The sequence below is a fragment of the Anopheles coluzzii genome, chromosome 2 (genome assembly GCF_943734685.1).
Source record: "Anopheles coluzzii chromosome 2, AcolN3, whole genome shotgun sequence".
NCBI classification, from domain to species: domain Eukaryota; kingdom Metazoa; phylum Arthropoda; class Insecta; order Diptera; family Culicidae; genus Anopheles; species Anopheles coluzzii.
In genome coordinates this window covers 34,535,944-34,555,176 of record NC_064670.1, presented here as the reverse complement: position 1 = coordinate 34,555,176, position 19,233 = coordinate 34,535,944, and the positions used below count along the sequence as shown (strand labels likewise).

At 42.8% G+C, this 19,233-nt stretch overlaps 2 protein-coding genes across 4 annotated transcripts in view; one reads left to right on the top strand and one right to left on the bottom strand.

The window, feature by feature from the left end:
- LOC120950995 (F-box/LRR-repeat protein 7) overlaps window positions 1-5,812 on the bottom strand; it is a 71,801-nt gene extending 65,989 nt beyond the window's left edge. Inside the window, exons 1-2 of one of the 3 annotated variants that reach the window (XM_049605615.1) lie at window positions 5,497-5,812; window positions 481-991 (exon numbers count right to left, since the gene is read on the bottom strand). The gene's annotated coding sequence lies outside the window, so the exon portion shown is untranslated. The remainder of the gene's footprint in view (window positions 1-480; window positions 992-5,496) is intronic. The other 2 variants (XM_040369448.2, XM_049605616.1) reach the window with 2 other exon arrangements.
- LOC125906525 (uncharacterized) lies at window positions 2,718-3,364 on the top strand. The gene is made up of 3 exons (XM_049605617.1): window positions 2,718-2,929; window positions 2,996-3,086; window positions 3,204-3,364. The coding sequence occupies exons 1-3, from the start codon at window positions 2,801-2,803 to the stop codon at window positions 3,341-3,343; spliced, it is 360 nt and encodes a 119-aa protein (XP_049461574.1). The 5' UTR covers window positions 2,718-2,800; the 3' UTR covers window positions 3,344-3,364.
- Window positions 5,813-19,233: the final 13,421 nt, after the last annotated feature.

The window sequence follows — 19,233 nt, the reverse complement described above, 5'->3', positions numbered from 1 at the left end:
CATTGCGCACCTCCTTGCTGTCCAGGGCTGCTGCTGGGCAACAGACGCCCGATTTCCCCCAACTGTGCAATATTTCAGGTGCACAGTTCTTCTGTTCCCGCTGGGTTCCAGGTTTATGGAGAAAGAAAGAAAAAACGCGCGCCCCACGGGTAAGTGAGGCTGGAATTATTCAAACTCATCGGGTGGTGTGCCATCTTTTGCCAGTTATATATTTGGTTTTGCGGTGAAATTCCTTCGTGCAGCAGCAGCAGCAGTCGCCACCCACGAGGAGAGAGCGAGCGAAGGCGATGGTGGACACCGACCGTTGGAGCTGATAGTAAATAGTAAGGGAGAATAGATGAAGTATCACGCTGCTGGGCTGTTGTGATACCTTGTAGAATATTGTGCAAGTGGCTCGTAGGCACGATTTTCTTAAAGTCTTTTAAAAATAATCCTGCGTTGATGTTTAAAGTTAAGTAAAAATAATTGAACATTTCTTACCGATACACCGTCTTGTGCTTGGTCGCTCCGTTGAGTTTTTGTGATGTGTTCGTTGATTTTCGGATTGGGATTGAAAATGTATTACAGCACTGAATTCGTCGCTACAAAACTGCCAATCAAACGCGTGCAATCACACAATTTTGCAGCAGCACTGAACACACAAACACACACTTATTCAACGTAACTATAGCCTCATTTTCAGCGTGAAATAATTTGATTTTTTTTCATACATAAAATTAAATATACAAACACGACGGGCACACTTTTGGCAATCAATTTTCACCACCAGCTTCGGCGAAAGATACGAAACACACGCACACGGTAATGCACACGAACGAGGCCAATTCGAGCGATTGGCCCAACCGATCACAGCTACTTTTTTTTACATTTGCATAACTTCACATGCAAATTGAAACACGCGTGGCACTATTGCAAAACGGTGCACTTTTCAGCGGATTTTCTGTTTTCTGGTTGTATATTTGCTTGCTCTAACAGAACCGATCACGATCACCTAAAGTGGGAATGGAATAGGATTTTTTGATAAATTACAAAAATACTACAATTTGCTGAACATTAGAATGAAATCAAGTTGCACATTACAACAAGAATTTAATAATGAAAAATAAAACTAAATTGCAACGTGCTAATACAATAGACAAACAATTCGCTACCCACTAAGGTGTACAAATAAGCATTTATTTCTTGACCATGAGAGCAACCAGTCAGAAGAAAACTATAAAAGAAATACGCACAGGGTATGGAATTCTTTGCGCGTTCGGAAGAAGCAGAAGGGAAAAAAACAATCAACACACACATACACGCAGGGTCAAACGAATGTAAGCTTGTTGGATGGTACAAACACATAGCAATCGCATGTTTCAACCCTTAAAAGCACTCATGCAAACACATACAATCGCACGTCCAGGTACGCACAAACACTCGGGGAAGAAAAGCAGGCGCGTACGCACCACGGTCTGTTTCTACGCGCAATCCCGGTCGAAGCGGCTCTATGTTGAGCTTTCTCTCATTCTTACTCGCTGCAGGTGATTGCTTTCACAACCCAAGCGGCATCGCTGAGAGAGAATTGAGCTTTTCCCGTTGTTTCCCCCCCTGACATACCCACGAACGGTGTGTTTGTTTCTACGCGATGCGTTATTCTCTGTTGTTGTTGTTGCTTTTAACACTGTTACCACAAGAGCTTGAAGCAAGAAGCGTTTCACACCATCACCGTCTCACCCAGACTTTGGTGTTGTGATGCGTTTATTTGTACCCCCGCCCCTATGTTCTTCTTACCCTTACCGCGCACCCCATACATTCTGGCTTAGAATTCAAAGCAAAGCGAAATGGTCTAATCGAATGTGGAATTACGATTCAGATCACATATTTTATAACAAAGTTAACAGAAACTTGTACCAAAATTTAATGGAAAAACTAAAGGTTTCCGCCATCGGTATAATGAAATAAAAATAATTATATTAACAAAATATATATAATATATTATATATATTATAATATAATATACCATATGTATAAATGTATATATAAGTATATACATATATATCTATATATATATATATATATATATATATATATATATATATATATATATATATATATATATATATATATATATATATATATATATATATATATATATATATATATATATATATATATATATATATATATATATAGATAAGTTGTAATATATATTTATTTATTGGTATATTTATATTTATACATGTTTGTGTATTTATATATGTATTTATATATGTTTTTTTTAAACAAACTTATATGTTTCTATTTAAAAAAACCTTATCTTGAAGAATTGAAAAAGGAACAGAGTAAATTGTCTGTTTTACTTAATAACATTCATATTGGGATCACACAAAAAATATCAAATAATTACACACGTGCATGAACATGCTTACTAGTTAGGTTATCGTTGTACATAAATGTAATAAAATACATTTTAATCATTAATTATAAATTATTAATTATTAAGTTTATAATTATCTTTCTGATTATTTAAAAAAAACACTGATGTTTGTTTTAATTAAAACCGCTTTGAAAATAGCAATATATATGATACAATTAGAACTCGCGAATTGCATTTTTTATCATATGTCTACAAAAAAAGATAGATAGATAGATTTTGTTTATTAGAAAGACATTTTGTAACACGACTAATGTCTGCGTATTTTGTCATGTTTGTTATTTTTTACAATGTGGATAAACTGACTTTTTCTCATATTTATGTGAACAACTCGGATTTTTTGTATTCAATTGAAAAAGCAGACTTGCAATTGGCGAGGTTTGAATGTATTTGACTTCGTCACATGGCAGCTCGCATATCTGTCAAGTCAGAAACGTAAACAAACACGGACAACCGCCCGTAAAGATTGTGTGCAGAATAATCGTAAAATTTTATGTGAAAACTCGGGAAAAGGTAAGTGTTCTGTGCATATTTCAGTAAATAAACTATCTTTTAATGTTTGAACACATTATTCCACAGGAAAAACATCATTTCATCCCGAAATTTGGCAACATTCGTCCGAGTATGATCGAGCAGCTGTGTGTGTGTATGCCGACGAAATACGACGCCGGTAAGATGAAATGTTTTACTTTTTCACTTTTAGTTTACTTTTTCACTTTACTTTTTCATGAAATCACAATGAATTGTAAAAATAATGCAGATTTAATGATCTTGATCTTTGTTACAGTTTCTACAACAATCACTAAAGCCGGCTGTGATCGTGATCGGCACATTCTCAACTGGACCAACACACCGGTCGTTGTGTATCTTCAAGCAAACCAACGTTGCCATACACCACAAAATAGCATGGAAAGGAAAGTATTATAAAGTAATGTCATATTTGAAAGCATTCTAATCTTCCATTGTTATTTTTCCACTGCAAACAGGACATTGGATCACCGCATCGACAAGTGGTTTTTATGTGCAAGTGTTGTTAAGAAGTGTGTTGTACGGTGTATTACGTGTTTTACTTTATTTGTATCGCTTTGCAAGTGGTACAATTAGTGCGTTTAATCGTTGTAATACAGCTAACATAAGATTTACCCGAGCATTAGAAGCGGCAACAATACATGTGCCTGACGCAGAGACAACAACGCCGTCGGCATCCGTTGATACCATCCAAAGTGATGGTTGAAATCGTATTTAAACGTGTAAAACCATGTATTGGGGCATGTAAGTATTGAATAATAGCTAAATAAAATACATTTTATCGTTGTACTGGACAATGTGCATCGAAATTAAAAAAAAAGTGTGTGTGTTTTTGTTTACATCCGAATACAGAACCCACAACGCTATACTGTGGTTCGAGCACTCGCTAAGTAACGCTTGAGCTTTGAGCTTTCATTGAGCTTACATAGAATGTTACACGCTACCTGCTCACTAAGGACTGCTATCGAGCAGTGTTATGAGCAGGTAGCGAGCAGTAACGCTTCCATACAAAAATCGCGAAACGTAACGCTCCAATGCTATTTGGGAACTACTCTCTTTCTCTCTATCTCTCTTTTTAACCTCTCCCGTCAGTGTGTCGCGATCGCCCGTTCTCTTTCTCGCTTTATCTCTCAAACCGCTCCGCTTGCTCTTTTGCAGCATCTCGCAGGAGCTGATCTCTACCATGATCGTTCGCTTTCTTTCTCATCCTTTAAATCGAGCGCTTTCGAATGTACGAAGAAAGGGCCAAAGGGTATTTCTTTAAAGAAAAAGCGAAAACGTAGCATAAAAAAAACATAATGTCAAACACAGCTAGACAATTTTGCATAATTTTCGCCGGGAAGGAAAGATAAACAAATTTCCTTTTTGGGATATCGATAGCTTATAGCTATGTCCATGGAATCTTTTTTCCCCATAGCGTTGATAGAATAGGATTTGAATGAAAAATATGTGTTGCATCTATAGTAATTGTAGTATACAAAGCATCACGACATCATAAAATATAATTCCTAAACCTCTCTCTATTTCAAAACCTCTCTTTATCAGGCTGCTAAAGCTCGCGGCAGCACTGGTCACGGAACGGCGTAGCGACGAAGAAAGTTGTTTGCTGTTCGGGTACGGTTGACATGTCGTTTGGCGAAACGGTATTAATGCGCACACACGGCAACGACACACTGAAAACCATCCTTCCGCCTTCCCAACCCCCCGATCAGTGTCCGGCGCTGTGTTGTGAAAGCGTAGAAGCCCTGCTGCATCCCCGAAGCATCATTCCCCCCGATTTGCGCTGGCTGGATGGATGGTAAGCGGGCAGAGCAGAGCGCACTGTGTGTATGTGTCCATTATCTGCTTGGTCCGGTGTGCTCGGGTTCCATCCGCAGCATTCCGCAGCATTGCGGGAGATCTGCAACCGCCACCGTGATGAGTGCACATCAAATTTTGCCTCATTTTTATTTTTGGTGACAGGTTTATGCTGGAGCGGGACGGCAGAAGCATTCCGATCGGAATGCGGCACGGAAAGCAAGCACCGCACGCACAGGTGTGACGGGAAAGGGAAATAATAAACCCACTGACACACGACCACACACACACACAGACTCGCACACACTTAAACATATTCATAAACGCATACACGCACAAACACCGCGAACATGGAACGCACACTACAGCGCAGCTTCTCGCTGGATCGGTCGATAGAACGTGTTTCGCGATCGACGACGATCTATTGCGGTCTGATGATATACGCTCACACACACACACACGTACAAGGCACAGTGCTACAACAGCTTAACTCTACGCAATGTAGCTGTTGGGCGTGTTGATGTTAAGAAGCAAGTACATCAGTACATTTGTCCTGTAGCTCTTCGAAACATAATTGAGAAAGGTGTACAATGTCAGGCTCGCGGAACACATTCCCACCCGTGCACTTTAACTCGATCGCGCTCACGTTTGCATACGTAAGCGCAATGAGATGTCGGGTTCCACTGGACATACATAAACCTACCCTCACACGCACACAGGCGCACGCGCGCGCCAACATAAGCCTATACACTTACAGGACGAAACCGTTCATCATTGCAGCGATGCTGCGCAGCTGGATCTGCATGAATTGATGTTCGATCGATCGGTTCGATTGCACATGGCACACACATCCGTCAGTTAGGCTAAGGAGCTGTAAGGTTTTTTGTTTCATAAAATCTTAAAAGAACAAACCGCTAACACCACCGTTTTTCATAACGAACGTTCACTTGCTTCAATACGAACCAAACTTGGGGCGAGAAGTATGGCGAGAAAAAACGAAGCGCGTACGCATACCCCGAACAAGCTCGCGGATCAGCTTTCTACGATCGACTGAAGGAACACGGTCCCATCACGGAGTCTATGCTGAACTCCCTCTCTGTCTCTCACTCTTTCGCTCTCTTGGTGAGCGTGTAGCATAATTCTCTCACGTCGCACGCACGCACGCTCTTGCTTCCCTTAAAGAGCGAACAAGCATTGCAAGCAACAGCGGGATACCGTTGCGATCACTCTGGATCTTTTTTTTCACTCTTGGCCGTTCGGTTGGTTGGGCTCGGTTTTTTCGCTCAATCTCCTTTTTTCCCATTCTGACTTGTTTTCATGGCTGTTTGCGGGCCGGGGTGGAAGGAAAAGAATGGCCGAAGAAGTACACATTCGCGCGCACACACACACATGCACCTCAGTTTTGCAGCCCCGAGAGCGATGTGATACCGAAGCGAAATCAAAAGACTTGGCACGGCGGTAAGCGGGGAACCTGGATGTAGATTTTTTGATGAAATAGCGTGGAATTAAATTAAATAAATCTGAAATAAAAATGTATTATTTGAATGCAACAATATTGCTGTTGTAGTTTTGAAGTAATTTAAATAATTAATAAAATTAAAATAATTTACATTACTTATTTTTTGCGACATATTTCTCGATGTAATGATCTACCCATGCAATTGATATATTTCAACGTAAAATTTTTGAAGCTGCACGTTAAACCTACCAAACGGTACCATTCGTGCGCTCGGGCAGCGGGTTCCGTCGCCCGACATGTGTACCATAAACAGGAAATATTCCACCAAAGAAAGAGCATTCTTCTCACCTGACAAACGGTTTCGTGTCCGCCGCGGTGGTTCGGACGGTGCGATGATCGGCGGGTGACCGCGGTAACCGTAACCGCACCGTTCGCCCAACCTTTCTCCAGCCGATACCGCTTCCCGCGGGCCCGCCGCACGATGACGATCGAGCGCGCGAGCCAAACATCGGCAAGGAGAGTGACCTCTGCTGCGCACCGCGCGATGCCTTGGCCACATACCAGCGTTCTTTGTGTTTGCGGTTTTAAATGCGGTTCGCGTTTATGCTTCGGTTCGTTCTCGCGATTTCTCCGCGCTCCGTGTGCAACGGGGTGTGTGTGTGTCTGCTGGTGTTTGTGTGGTGCTATGCTCTGCTATTGCTGCTTCCAGCATGCCAGCATGATGTGCGGAGAGGCTGTACCTACACTGCCCAGCACGCACTCGTGTCTCTCTCTCTCTTTCGCTTGCACGGCACGTTGCCTCATGGTGTCCCTTTCGTTTTATCTCTTTAGAACACATTTTTATCGCGTCGCGTCTCTCGGCGGCACAAGAGCAGGAAGGATGCCGAATACGGTCCACGGGCAGTACTACTCATGGCGAAAGAGATGTTTTCCTTCTTATTATGAGGCGAATTTTCCCGGTGAGAATATCGAACAGCCAGGAAGTGTGCGTGCGCGTGTGTGTTGAGATTCTGCCATCCCTCTGGTTTATACTGCACAGCGAAGAGTTTCCCCACTTCATCATGCCCGCCACACGCTGGTTTTCTGCAGGCACCACGGTTCTACGGCATTCCACACCCGTTCAAGAAGGTGACCGCTTAGCGGGGGTTATGATTTTGTTGTTGTTGTCGTTGCTATTTTCACACGACAGCAACTACCATTTCCCGCTCCACAGCCATGGCGTGGCAGTACGATGGGGACACATTTTCTTGCCTGGTGCTTGCTTCCCGAACCCTCGGTCTTGCCTGTCCGCTTGCTACGAGCTGATCGGATCGGTAGTTTTGCTCCCGTTGGATGGCATCGATCGATCGATGGCCGCTCGTTTTGCATAACCGTTCATCAGCAAGCAGCAAGGGGTTCTCTTTAGCCCTACTGCCATCGACGTGGGCAAGCAAAACACGGGTCCGACGGATCCCGCCCGTTGCGTGCATCCCGTTGCCCGGTGACTTAAACACTACACTCCAGCACCGGGTTTTGGTGGGGGGGGTCAGGTGGTCGAGCGGCCGTGCCTGCCGCGCGTCTGACGAATCACGGATGACGAATGACATGTTTATATCGAATCTGTCCCGATAGATAATTGATTGCGCGGAAGGGATTTAGTGTACCGGGGACGAACAAACTCTCTCTGTCTCTCTCCCTCGCTTTCGCTGGACGGTAAGCAGAAAAGAATGGGAGCTTGATTATCGGTGATGCAATGGCATTCCATGATTTATTGCACGTATTCTGGCGTTCGTGTGGTTTTTGTTGTAGTTATTACTGTTCTGCTTAACGCTCAGGGCAGCTTTGAATCAAAATTGATTTTTTTTTTTATTCAGGAGTATTTCAAAATTGATTTATAAAAGATACAATTGATTCAATTTCTGTTAATCTAAAATGTTGTGCCTATTATCAGCATTTTTCTATAATTTTACTCATTTATACTTATCTAGCCCAAATAACAATTTAATTTTCTTTTATCAATACTAAAATGGTACATCATTTGCCTATTTATGATTGTAGAAGTATTTCCATCGATTTTAAGCATCCCGTTACTAATCTATTTTCGTAGCGGCAAACGACGATGAATAGCATTTATAAGATTTTTTTTGTTTCATCGTTATTATTTGTTATAACTTCAAACAAAACCAATATCCTGAAGAAGTTAATTCCACAGAAATACTGCTCATTTCCAAAGAACAATTATAGTTTATTCTGCAATGGAGCACATACGTTAAGCTTCATTGCACCAAAACTCTCATCCAATGAAGATTACTGAAACGATGCTTCCTTTACCTCTGTTTTGCTACTTCCTATTCCGTGCTAAATAACTATCCCGAATAACACAAATAAAAGTGCAACAACGACCCACATACGCGACGGGAGGAGGCCCGTTCTTTGGCAAGGTTTGCTCAATCTTTTGAACCATCAAACAAAAGCATTGTTCGAATGTTTCCCGCAACACTCGAAACACTTCACACCTCCCAGCGTTGGGGAGATTAGCAACAACGCAAACAACAGCCACCAGACACATTTCTAAATTACCGCAAAACCCGGCAAGAATGGAAGATGGCAGGAATGGCGCGACAAATGCCCAATTCCGTCCAGCTGTACCAGTTTGATACGGTGCCACTGGGTCCCGATGGTTCCAATTTGCAAACTAATAAAATCTAACGGTCCTGCATCACTGCGCCAGTGTCCGATTTTTGCTCGGTCTCTCTCACTCTTCCTCTCTCTCTCTCTCTTTGTATACTTTAATCTCGTCTCTCTTTCTATCTCTTGTACTGCCATTCATTTTTCCCGTTCCTATAATGTCGATGGACCGGCCGGCCGGGGGAACACATCGGAATCCTGCCGTCCCGGCTATTCGCGGGGCAGGTGAGGTGAGGTGGCCGGTACCCTCCCGACGGTGGTCAATAAAACTAATAAACATCTTCTTTTCCTGTCGCACGCGCGCTCGCGCCATGCTGGCGGATGGAAATTCATCCCCTAACAGACCTTCTTCATTGCGTAATCTCACCCAGTGTCAGTAAAGGAATGTGATGTCACATCGGTGATTGTTTGCGCTAATGCTGTCGTTGTCGTTGTGCATGTTGTTTTGAGTTGTTTTCGGGATGTTTGTTATTTGCGCCTACCACTGGATGGTACTGGTAATTTCTGTCCAGAGAGAGTCAAGCTGGTGGTGTTGATTGGCTCACTTGAAAACAATAGATGTTTTTTTTTGTTTTTGGTTGTATTACCTCTTATCATTTCATTTTACTAGGTCAGGCTTTAGTTGTGATGTTTCGTTTTTCGATACCGCTGCTGTTTGCGTTATACTGTAATTCGTGTCGATGAATAGGTATTATGAGCAATACTGTAGTGGCTGTCGTTGGGACACCATTTTGCATGATTTGTAGCGAATTATATAAACCAGAATTTATTTATATATTTGAGCTGGAATTAAAGTAGTGAATTTCTACTTTTGATGCAGTCTAAAGTCCATAAATTACAACAGGTCGTTCAGTCCTGTTCAGATCTTCATTCATTATGGAGACCATAGAGCCCACTAATAGTTTATCTAATCACATTGGTCTTGGTAGGATGACTGATGGAAGCCTGATGGAGGTCGTTTGTAACATTCTATCAAAAGTAACACGTGTTTGTGCTGACGTCTGATTTCATCTGATTTCTAAAGGTTTTGCACAAATATAATGCTCTATCTTTAGTATAGCTATTTGGTTTGATCTTTTCCAAATAATACGCCAAAAAAGTGTGAGAGCTTGCGTTTTTAATTCCTGTTGGCTAAGTGATTTTGTTAATTTGTAAAAGTCTTTTTCTAATAGAAATTGCTTAACTGGTCGCCAAGTGCCTTAATAGATGGCCTAGCAAAAAAGTGACTTTCCTAAACTACATACATATGAGTAAGACATTCACCATTTTGTATGAGATAGAAACTAAACCGAGGCCGGTCTCGTAGTACAGTCGTCAACTCGTACGACTTAACAACATGCCCGTCATGGTTTCAAGCCCCGCATGGACCGTGATTGACTATCCTGCTATGGCTAATCAATAAGTCACTGAAAGCCAAACCCACAAGAGGTAAAGGCGGGCCTTGACCGACAACGGTTGTTGAGCCAAAGAAGAAGAAGAAACTAAACCGTATGTTGATTATTTTAAGAATTGTTCATCAAATATGTGTTGCTAACAAATTTGTTCATTGGAAAGGGTATAACATAATTTTCATTTATTTTTAACCATTTTACTAAAATTGTGCGGAATTGTAAGCTCAGTTTCATCAAAATGACGATGTTTGATTTTCTTTCTATGAATATAACAGTTTTTACAATTCTTATCTTTTTTATGCATACATGCATAGAGAGAAGGTAGGAAAAAAAATCGACAGGGTTTTATGATGATGCATGATCTGAAAATTCATAGAAAAACCTGGAAAGTTGAAAATCTCTTCATATTTCAGGAGTCTGGAATTGACTGACAAGTACTATAGAAGCAGAAATGCTTCAACAAATAATTAAAATAAATTTTTGGCTCATGCCAATTGTGGCCCGCGGGCCATCAGTTTGACATCTCTGATTTAAACGCATTTGAACGCAAACGATCAATCAAACATCAACAAAGTAGACTACAAACTCACGGGAAATGTAATGTGTTATGCGAACATTACAATGTACCACCCAATACACACCCCGGAAAAGGTCGACGCGCCGTGTGTGTGTGCAGCTAGCAGTGAAAGAAAACAAGAGAACAAATGTTATTTTCAGCGCCAGCCTCTGCCTAGTGCTTTCTTTAATTGAGAAGATAATTATGTTAACCCCTTCCGGGAAACCGGTCGTCTGTGTCTGTGCGATGCAATCGAACGCAACGCATCGGAATATGCGATGCCATGTTCATCCTGCGCGCTGCGTCCCATTTGCTACCTGTGCAAGGCCACTCGAAGCCCACTCGAAAAGAGAGTCATCACTGGAGGGGGAGGGCACTGCTCCTGCACACCTCATAAGCAATCGATATTATGCCCATTACCATTGGACACATTTGCAATTGGTTGCTGTTTTGACACCTGGCTCCAATGGTTTTGCCAGCAAACACGGGGTGTTGTGCTTGCTTTCTTCCCCCTCGAATACCCCCCCCCCCCCTTCCCAGCTGCACTAGGGGTACCCTGTGCAATAACCAGTTCGTACGTTTCGTACGCTCTCCTGATTTCCTTTTCCCTCCATCATCCGGGGAGAATACCGCGCAGTTGACACGGCAATGAGGCAAAACAAATAAATAAATAGACAAACGATGCGAAGCGACACACTCTATGGTGGGGGAGGGGGTGTGCAGCTCGGCAAAGGTTTTACGCTTGCGTTCCCGGCTTTGCGATCGCGTAAGGCTGCTGCCAGTTCCAGTCGGTGTTCAATAAAGATGTAAAACCTGCAAAACAAGGCACTTCCCCGTGCTGGGACGTTTCGCTTCACCTTCGCTTAGCATTTGTGCCGTGTTCTAGCGATGCTGAAACTGTATCGATGCTTTATGGGTCGAGACAATTAGCAATTTTGCTAGATTTGTAAAATGAATAGATGTTTCGAACATGAACGTCTGCTTCTTTCATCGTGTTTCTCAACCATCTAGCCTCTGTAATCTTTTCATAAACTTTTACTTTTTACAACGAGCTGGCATTTTATCACTCTGCAAATCTAGCCTCACACATGTGCACACATATGACAGCCTTCATGGTGCAGATTTCTAGCATCCTCTAGCGATCATGCAAACATTCCATCAGCTCGATCGGTGGTAGAACGAAAAACCGGATGGGATGTGGTATTCACCCGGGCGACATTGCACCAGTCTCATAATCATCCATCCGCCGCAGTGGAATGTTGGCTCGCTGCGAATGTGTGCGTGTGTTTGTGCATATGCATGCTGTCCGTAACATGAGCACCGATCGGGGTAAATCGATGACATCTTATACAGATGGGTCAAACACCTACCGTTGCCGTGCGGCCAAGGCAGCGTCATGCGAGCAGGATGTGCAGAACACGGTGTGATGGGTGCTGTCGTGTTGTGGGCACGCTGGCACCAGTTAGGTGACAATGTCGAGATCGACGGTACATCGACAACGCCGATGATCTTGTAATCCTCACTGTCATCAGTCTTGTATTCTGTTTCCCTTTCTTTATAGCTGTCTCACTCACGGTCGCGCTTAAGAAATGAAACAAGATCAAATTCCAACATTATGTAGCGTTTTGAAGGGTGGTAATCGTTTTTTCTGTTTTTCTATACTGATATAAGATAGATGGTTGAAATGAATGGTTGGTCACACTCGGAGCGGGTTAGAAGCAGAGAAGAACTTTTTCTTTTCAAACGAATGGCAATCAAGTTAAATTATAGCTTGGAGAAAACTGGGGCTAATTTTAACAAACGTTATTAAAACATTGCTCTGTATATATAAAAAGAGTTGGTAACACAATCCAGACATTAGTAGTCAAATATATTACTTCCAACTTTACAGTTTCATCCTCAAATGGTGGAGGATGTCTAAAATACTAACTGCATTGCATACGTTATTCAAGGCCCTCTATCGTGCTCCAATGCCTTTAATTCATGAAATGTCCATAGTTTTCCCTGTTTATGAGAGTAATTTTTCCATCTCTGTCATGTTTTTGTGTCGTGTCTGCAAAGATCTTGTTTGCTCTTGTACTATCCTTTATGTTGTTGTACTATACTACTCTCTCAAAAGCAAAACTACATCACGTGATCATTTCTTGGAATAAACCATTCCCAGCAATTATTTCAGTTATTTTGTTTGAAATTCTCACTTGAACACGTTAGATATAACGTGTGCCTCTAATAGGACTATTTTTTATGCAATTCGAGTTAGTTTTTCTCTCAACTCTGGTTTCATTCTACGTTCTGATCAATTTACCAAGCTGCAAAATTGTGTGCTACGCCCTCAAGAGACCCACGAATATCTAGTGCACAAACAAACACTCTCTCACACACACACACACTCACATACACGCAGCTCGTTAGGTGGTTAGTCATTGTACAACCAATAATTATTCCAGATGTGTGTCCTGCCCGTCCGTCCCGTTCCATTCTCGCTGCTCCGTGTCCGGTAATGGAACCAACGAGCACACACTAAATCCCAAGATGGGAAAGAGCAACAGGTGGGGGGAAAAAACGATCTCAAAGTTAGCATATAAGCTCATCGCGCATTGCGCTTTGTCATTTCGCACAAGTGCACCATGCACCCTCCCGTCGCATGCGTGTGTGCGATTCTGGCGCGTTTCATACCCTCTCGCGCAGCCAATTCCCCCACCGACGTGACGTGTGGGTCGCAAGGCGGGGAGCTCTCGATACACCTGGAAGGAATCTTGTTGATTAATTACTACATAATTTAATAATATTTTTCTACCGTCCTGTGCACTCCCGCCCGTTCCCGGTTATTGTGCTCCCTCCCCCCTCCTGTGCAGCGTCGATGAGAAGCTGCGATAGGTTGGCTGCGCTTCTTGCCGGTGGTGCGCATACCTTTGCCCTAGGATTTCTGTAGGCGATGTTTTGGCGATGCCATCCCTGCCATCCGTCCGTACCGCGTCGGAGATCGTTAAGATTGCGGATCGAAATAGTGAATTTCATGCACAATTTGCAACCGCGGACTTTGGAGGCAAGGACGACGCACAGCGTACCCCCCCCCGTCCCGCCGGTGTGCTGTGCACCATTGGGTGCGCATTTAATGCATTCCGGTTTTCACCTACCGCCTCCCGAGGCGCTCTTATATGGTGCCGAATGACGAAGTACGTACGGTGCACTAGCGGGATTGCGAATTGGAGTGCGTGTGGAGGCATAGCTAAATAAAGGGAATCAAACGCAGAGGGCGGCTAATGAGCTTGAGTGCGCTTGGGCAGATGACGCGCGCTAGCTGGATGGCAGGCTCGCCTTGCTTGACGGAGAAGGAATTTGGGGTTGGAAATGTGGGATGACCATAGCATCCAATGGGTCGGTTATGATCGAATGAAGCGAAACGGGTCGCATAATTTCCCAGGATGGATGATTTGTCTACTTCTTTTACTGGTAGTGCTTGTTGGGTTAGTTTTTCTAACCTTTCAAAGCTCCTGACGAACACTTCGACAGCCTGCTACCAGTTTTTTACCAACATTTCTAAACCTAGATATTCAGGTAAGAAGAAAGATTCGCTTTGTTCCTGTCTTTGACATTCTGGAGCAAAGAAAGTTTTATGGTTACTCTTTTGGTTACATTTAGGCGTCGCTTGGTATGGTGCGCTTATGTGTTGCACATATGTTTGCTGAAATGCTTCAACAATCTTTGAACAATTTGTTGGAAGGGCTTATTCAATCATATTCTTAGATATCAATCCAATGGTCTTGCAGGGAGCTTTCCAAATAAGTGAATTTAAAAGCTAGCGCAATATTCTTGTTGCACCATTTCCCTAAAATTTGCCTTTTGTCTCGTTGCTCGCGACACCATCAAGCCATTGACATATTTGCTATAACAACCGTAGTTGAGCAGCACAATTAGAAATAGTTTCTCAGTTCATGGTATAAGCATAAAACTGCTCAAATCTTTGCCCATGTGTTTACGTGAAGGTATGAGTAGTTTGAGAAACTATTTCAAACTGCACAGCTCAACTACAGCTGTTATAGCAACTACATTATTTTCAGAACAATCCCTTGCCTTGCCTAGTTATTGCACACGGGTATCATTTTACAAGCGAGCTATATTTGTATCGTTTTCTTTTTGCACACATACGCACCAAAGGAAATGTACGCAAATTTCTGCGAGCTCCCAACACCCCCTAGAGCGGCCAACACTATCTAGTATGCACATTGCGTTGGACACTCGAAAGTGCAGTGTGTACGTGTGTGTCTGTAAAGTCATTAGTCATGTTTTAGACGCTTAATTATTCATCATCTGTGAATGCGTGGCTGGGTCGATCCACGGCGCAAGCGAGCTCTGGTGCTCCCTACCATACCATTCCGCCGGTGCGTGTGCAGAAACGCTTACGCTTGTTAATGTATCATTCTTGGTAATTAAATAAAGCTCACTGGAGATCCGCACACCGCGCTAACAACACCATGAAACATGGGAAACGAGCCGGGAGCGAAGACTGTAGGCTGGGAGCGAAACATTACGGGGAGTCAAATCGGTCAAAGCGCAACACAAAACATTCACCAGCCCCAGCATTCACTGGTTGGCGCACCAGTCGAAATCATAATCAGCATATAAATGACCGCATCAAAGCACAGTGCCGTGATGATTTCCGAGCGGCGAGCGAACAACAACTAAAGCACTGTACAAAACTGTGACTGTGTTGCACAGGAAGGCGAACGAAACCGAACGAAATCAAGTGTGCAAGTGGGAAAGGAGCAGGAACGAAAACTGTTGATATGCCTTCCTCGCACCAACGGGCAAGGGGGCACGGCACGGTGGTTCACGAGAAGCGCGCGTCAATCGGTGGTGATTTGTTTTTACTTAATTCGCTAGCGGGCGGGTAGGCAAGACGGATGGGCACGATAATGCGGTAAAATTGCAGCCTGTATTACATTTAATTGCCGGTCTTCACACGATCCGGCGGTGGTGGAATGAAGTGATGAAAAATTGGCGCAAAGCATTAGGTGAAATCAAGCGACGATTTGGGTGGTTGGCGTACGTATGCTTAATGATTTAATAAGCGACGAGGCGAAGGGAGCCGCTTATCTGTAGGGGGTTTAGTGCCCGGTTTTGATTGCATGGCAGTTGCAGTTTGAAGAGTGTTAGACGCAACGGAGTTGTAAGAAATGGTGACAAAAAAAAAGAGTTTGATGGGCAAATATCGATTTTTTGTGTGTGGTTTTTACAAGGATCATATACGTCAATCTAAGCTTCCGTCAATTTCTTGCAAAATCAATAACAAATTGACGTATTCGTGAAAAGAAATGCTTCGGCAGAAAAAATCATACTTTGAAAACGAAAGCGAAACCAAAAAGCATTAAATCGTAACGCCTCGTTTGATGGATTTATGCTACCCTACCGTTACACGTATTGCAATTGCATACCTTTAGGCGTTTATGGCGGCATGGTCTATAAAGCGACCGGTAACGTCATACCTACATCAAGGTTAACACTCTGCTCTTCTCGTTCCACCAACCCTCAAGGCCATTAACATCACCGACCACACCGGTTGATAAACACCGAAACTTTGTGTAACGAAGCCACTTATCTTTATTGCACTGGACGAGCATGCGGTATGTATGAAATGTCGCTCCCCCTTCATATGCATTGCATCGTAAAGGGGTGGGAGGGAACCCGAATAGGACTTTGATTAAATGGTAGCCCCATCAGCCACTTCGGGTGGGGTGGGAATTACCAGCGGCTGCGGCTGGGAAACAAACAATATTGATATTTCCAGTCGCGCCGAAAAGGCACAACCAGCTCGAATAAGCTCGATCACATAGTAAAGCAGGCTTTGGAGAGAGAGAGAGGGGGAGGGGGGAGTTGAGTGGTAAATATTGAATATGATTCATGGTCAAACGATCAACACATCTTTGCTGTGCCGGTCTCTGCGAAGCTATCGTTTTGGGCATCGTTTGTTAGGCTGATTTAAATAATGCCTTCTATCTGCTCGCTACGTGGACCTCACTTTTGCCCTCACGGGAGGAATTTCTTCGTCTATTCCTCTCGCTCGCTCTCTCGATATATCGCTCTGCTGAAGTGCGTCTGGGTTTTATTTCATTGTGTTCCAATGCCCTCGTCGCAGTTGCGATTGATTCTCTCACACAGCAAACATTTTAAAGGTCCCATTGGTTTGCTTTGATAACGGGTTTCTTTTATCGATCCAGCAAATGAAGAGCAAAAAAAAAAACAACGTCTCTAAATATAGCTAGCACCCGCTAAGCGGCGACTGTCGCGACGGGAAGGACAGCGTACGGCAACAGAGCTGGACGTGAAGTGAAGTGAGTGAAGGAGTGTGTTTTTTTTAAGCAATCAAGATTACTGTTGCCCACTGGAAGGCGATAAATGGTGCGCACGTATAGCGGCACGTCTAGCGGTTCGGGGAAGTTGTTTTGTGCTGTTTGGCTTAATGTCTGTAGTGGTCTCACGTCTAGTATTAGTCAAATCTTGAAGTGGTTCGCCACCGATAGCAAAAAAAAAAAAACAAAAAGTTCAAACTGAAACAAAATACGATTAGAAATTGACTTTTCGAACTGAATGTTGTATGGCAAAATGATATCTCCAAAGAAATTCGTTTATACGAAACCACAAGGTACTTGGAATCATATAAAGTGCGGCCCTTATTAAACCAGTATCTTCACCATACTAATATGCCCGAAGAAGCATCGTAAAAAGCACTCTGAGCGCTTGAATATTTCATCACCGCGGCACCCTGTCCGGCGCGCGTCCGTGATCGATCAATACCTAAGAGCAACTCCCAAAATCAAAACAACACCGCCTGATGGCGATAATTCTCGGAAGATAATTGTCGAGCCGTAACTCGGCCGGCCACTGGCCATGCTATGCTTCCAAGAAATTGGCACACTTTGGTTGCTGTTGTAGGGAACCAACCAACAGGAAATGGGTTCTTCCTAGCTTTTAGCTGAAGCACCGAGAGCGCTTGCGTTCAGGGGAAACCAAGAAACCGAGACACACCACATCAATCTACACGAAATAACCGTAATTGCTGTTTTAATGTAGGTAATGCGTGCTGTAATCGCTCCTTCGGGATGGATGCTTTGAGGATGGACACTGAAACGTTATAGTCCACTCGATTATCCACTCGTGTGGACTCTGGGTGGCTCTTTGACGCGTTTACTTCCGAGTGTTTTTGAACGAACAGACGCTTGATGGTTTTTTTTTCTTGCCGTTTATCACATCCCATGCAGAGCAGAGCGGTGGTTTAATATTGCAGTAGGACACGACAAAATGAATGTGCATAATTGTAGGGCCGTCTGTGATAGATGAGTCATGTTTCGTGAACGATCAGGTTTGGTGTTTAAGTACAGTGTCCATGATGTGAGTAGTATAAGTTTGCGAGGAAAATTTAAAATTGCAGTTAGAAATTACAGTTTAATTGTTTTTAATTTAATGGTTGGCTATTATCAAACCAGTTGGACCTGTTGATCAATTTAATGCATTCTGTTAAATCTAATTCGGAATTTTATCACGAGTAAGCAAAACTATTATAGCAAATCATATGTTAATATAGATACAACAATTTCAAATCATTGATCATTGAATACGTACTTTTGAACACTATCGTACAATATAACACATGACATAATAATAAAATTACTTACACATTACACATTTCGAATCTTTTAGGAATATATGATCTGAATACGTTATTGTGATTTAAGAAATAGTACAACAGCTGTGAGAAATTGTTAAACCAACTTTATAAGTTTGAAGATTCACGAAACAGTAGATTAGGTGGATATTATTTTACAAAAAATGCTCCTGTTACGATATATGGCTATATATTTATATTTGTTTTGCAAAATGCTGAACAGTAAATATTCATATTCTTCCAAACAAAAAGGGGTGGTCTCGTGATACAGTTGTCAACTCGCTTGACCTAACAACATGACCGTCGTGGGTTCAAACCTCATATAGATCGATCACCCGTAACAAGGACTGATTAGCCTGCTGCGTGGTACTGAAATAAGACTCGAAAGCCTAGTTAGGCCTTCTTTTCCATGTAGGACGTTACGCCAACTAGAAGATGAAAAGATAATCATCAAAAAATCTAGAAAAAACGTATCCTCTAAAGCAGGTATGTCAAACTGGCGGCCCGCGGGCCGCATGCGGCCCTCGTCGATTCTGAATGCGGCCCGCGAGAGTATTTTGAGAATTGCTAAAAGCACTGCAAACCCTAAATCTGTTATTACTATTTGTCAAAGTGTATTACATTTTCCAGAGAAGATCAATCCTTTTGTTGGTATATGGAAACTAACATAAATGTAACATCTCATAAACTTATTTTACACTAACGTACATATCAATCGAGACCCTTAAGAATCATTGAATCGAATGCTAGCTCAGT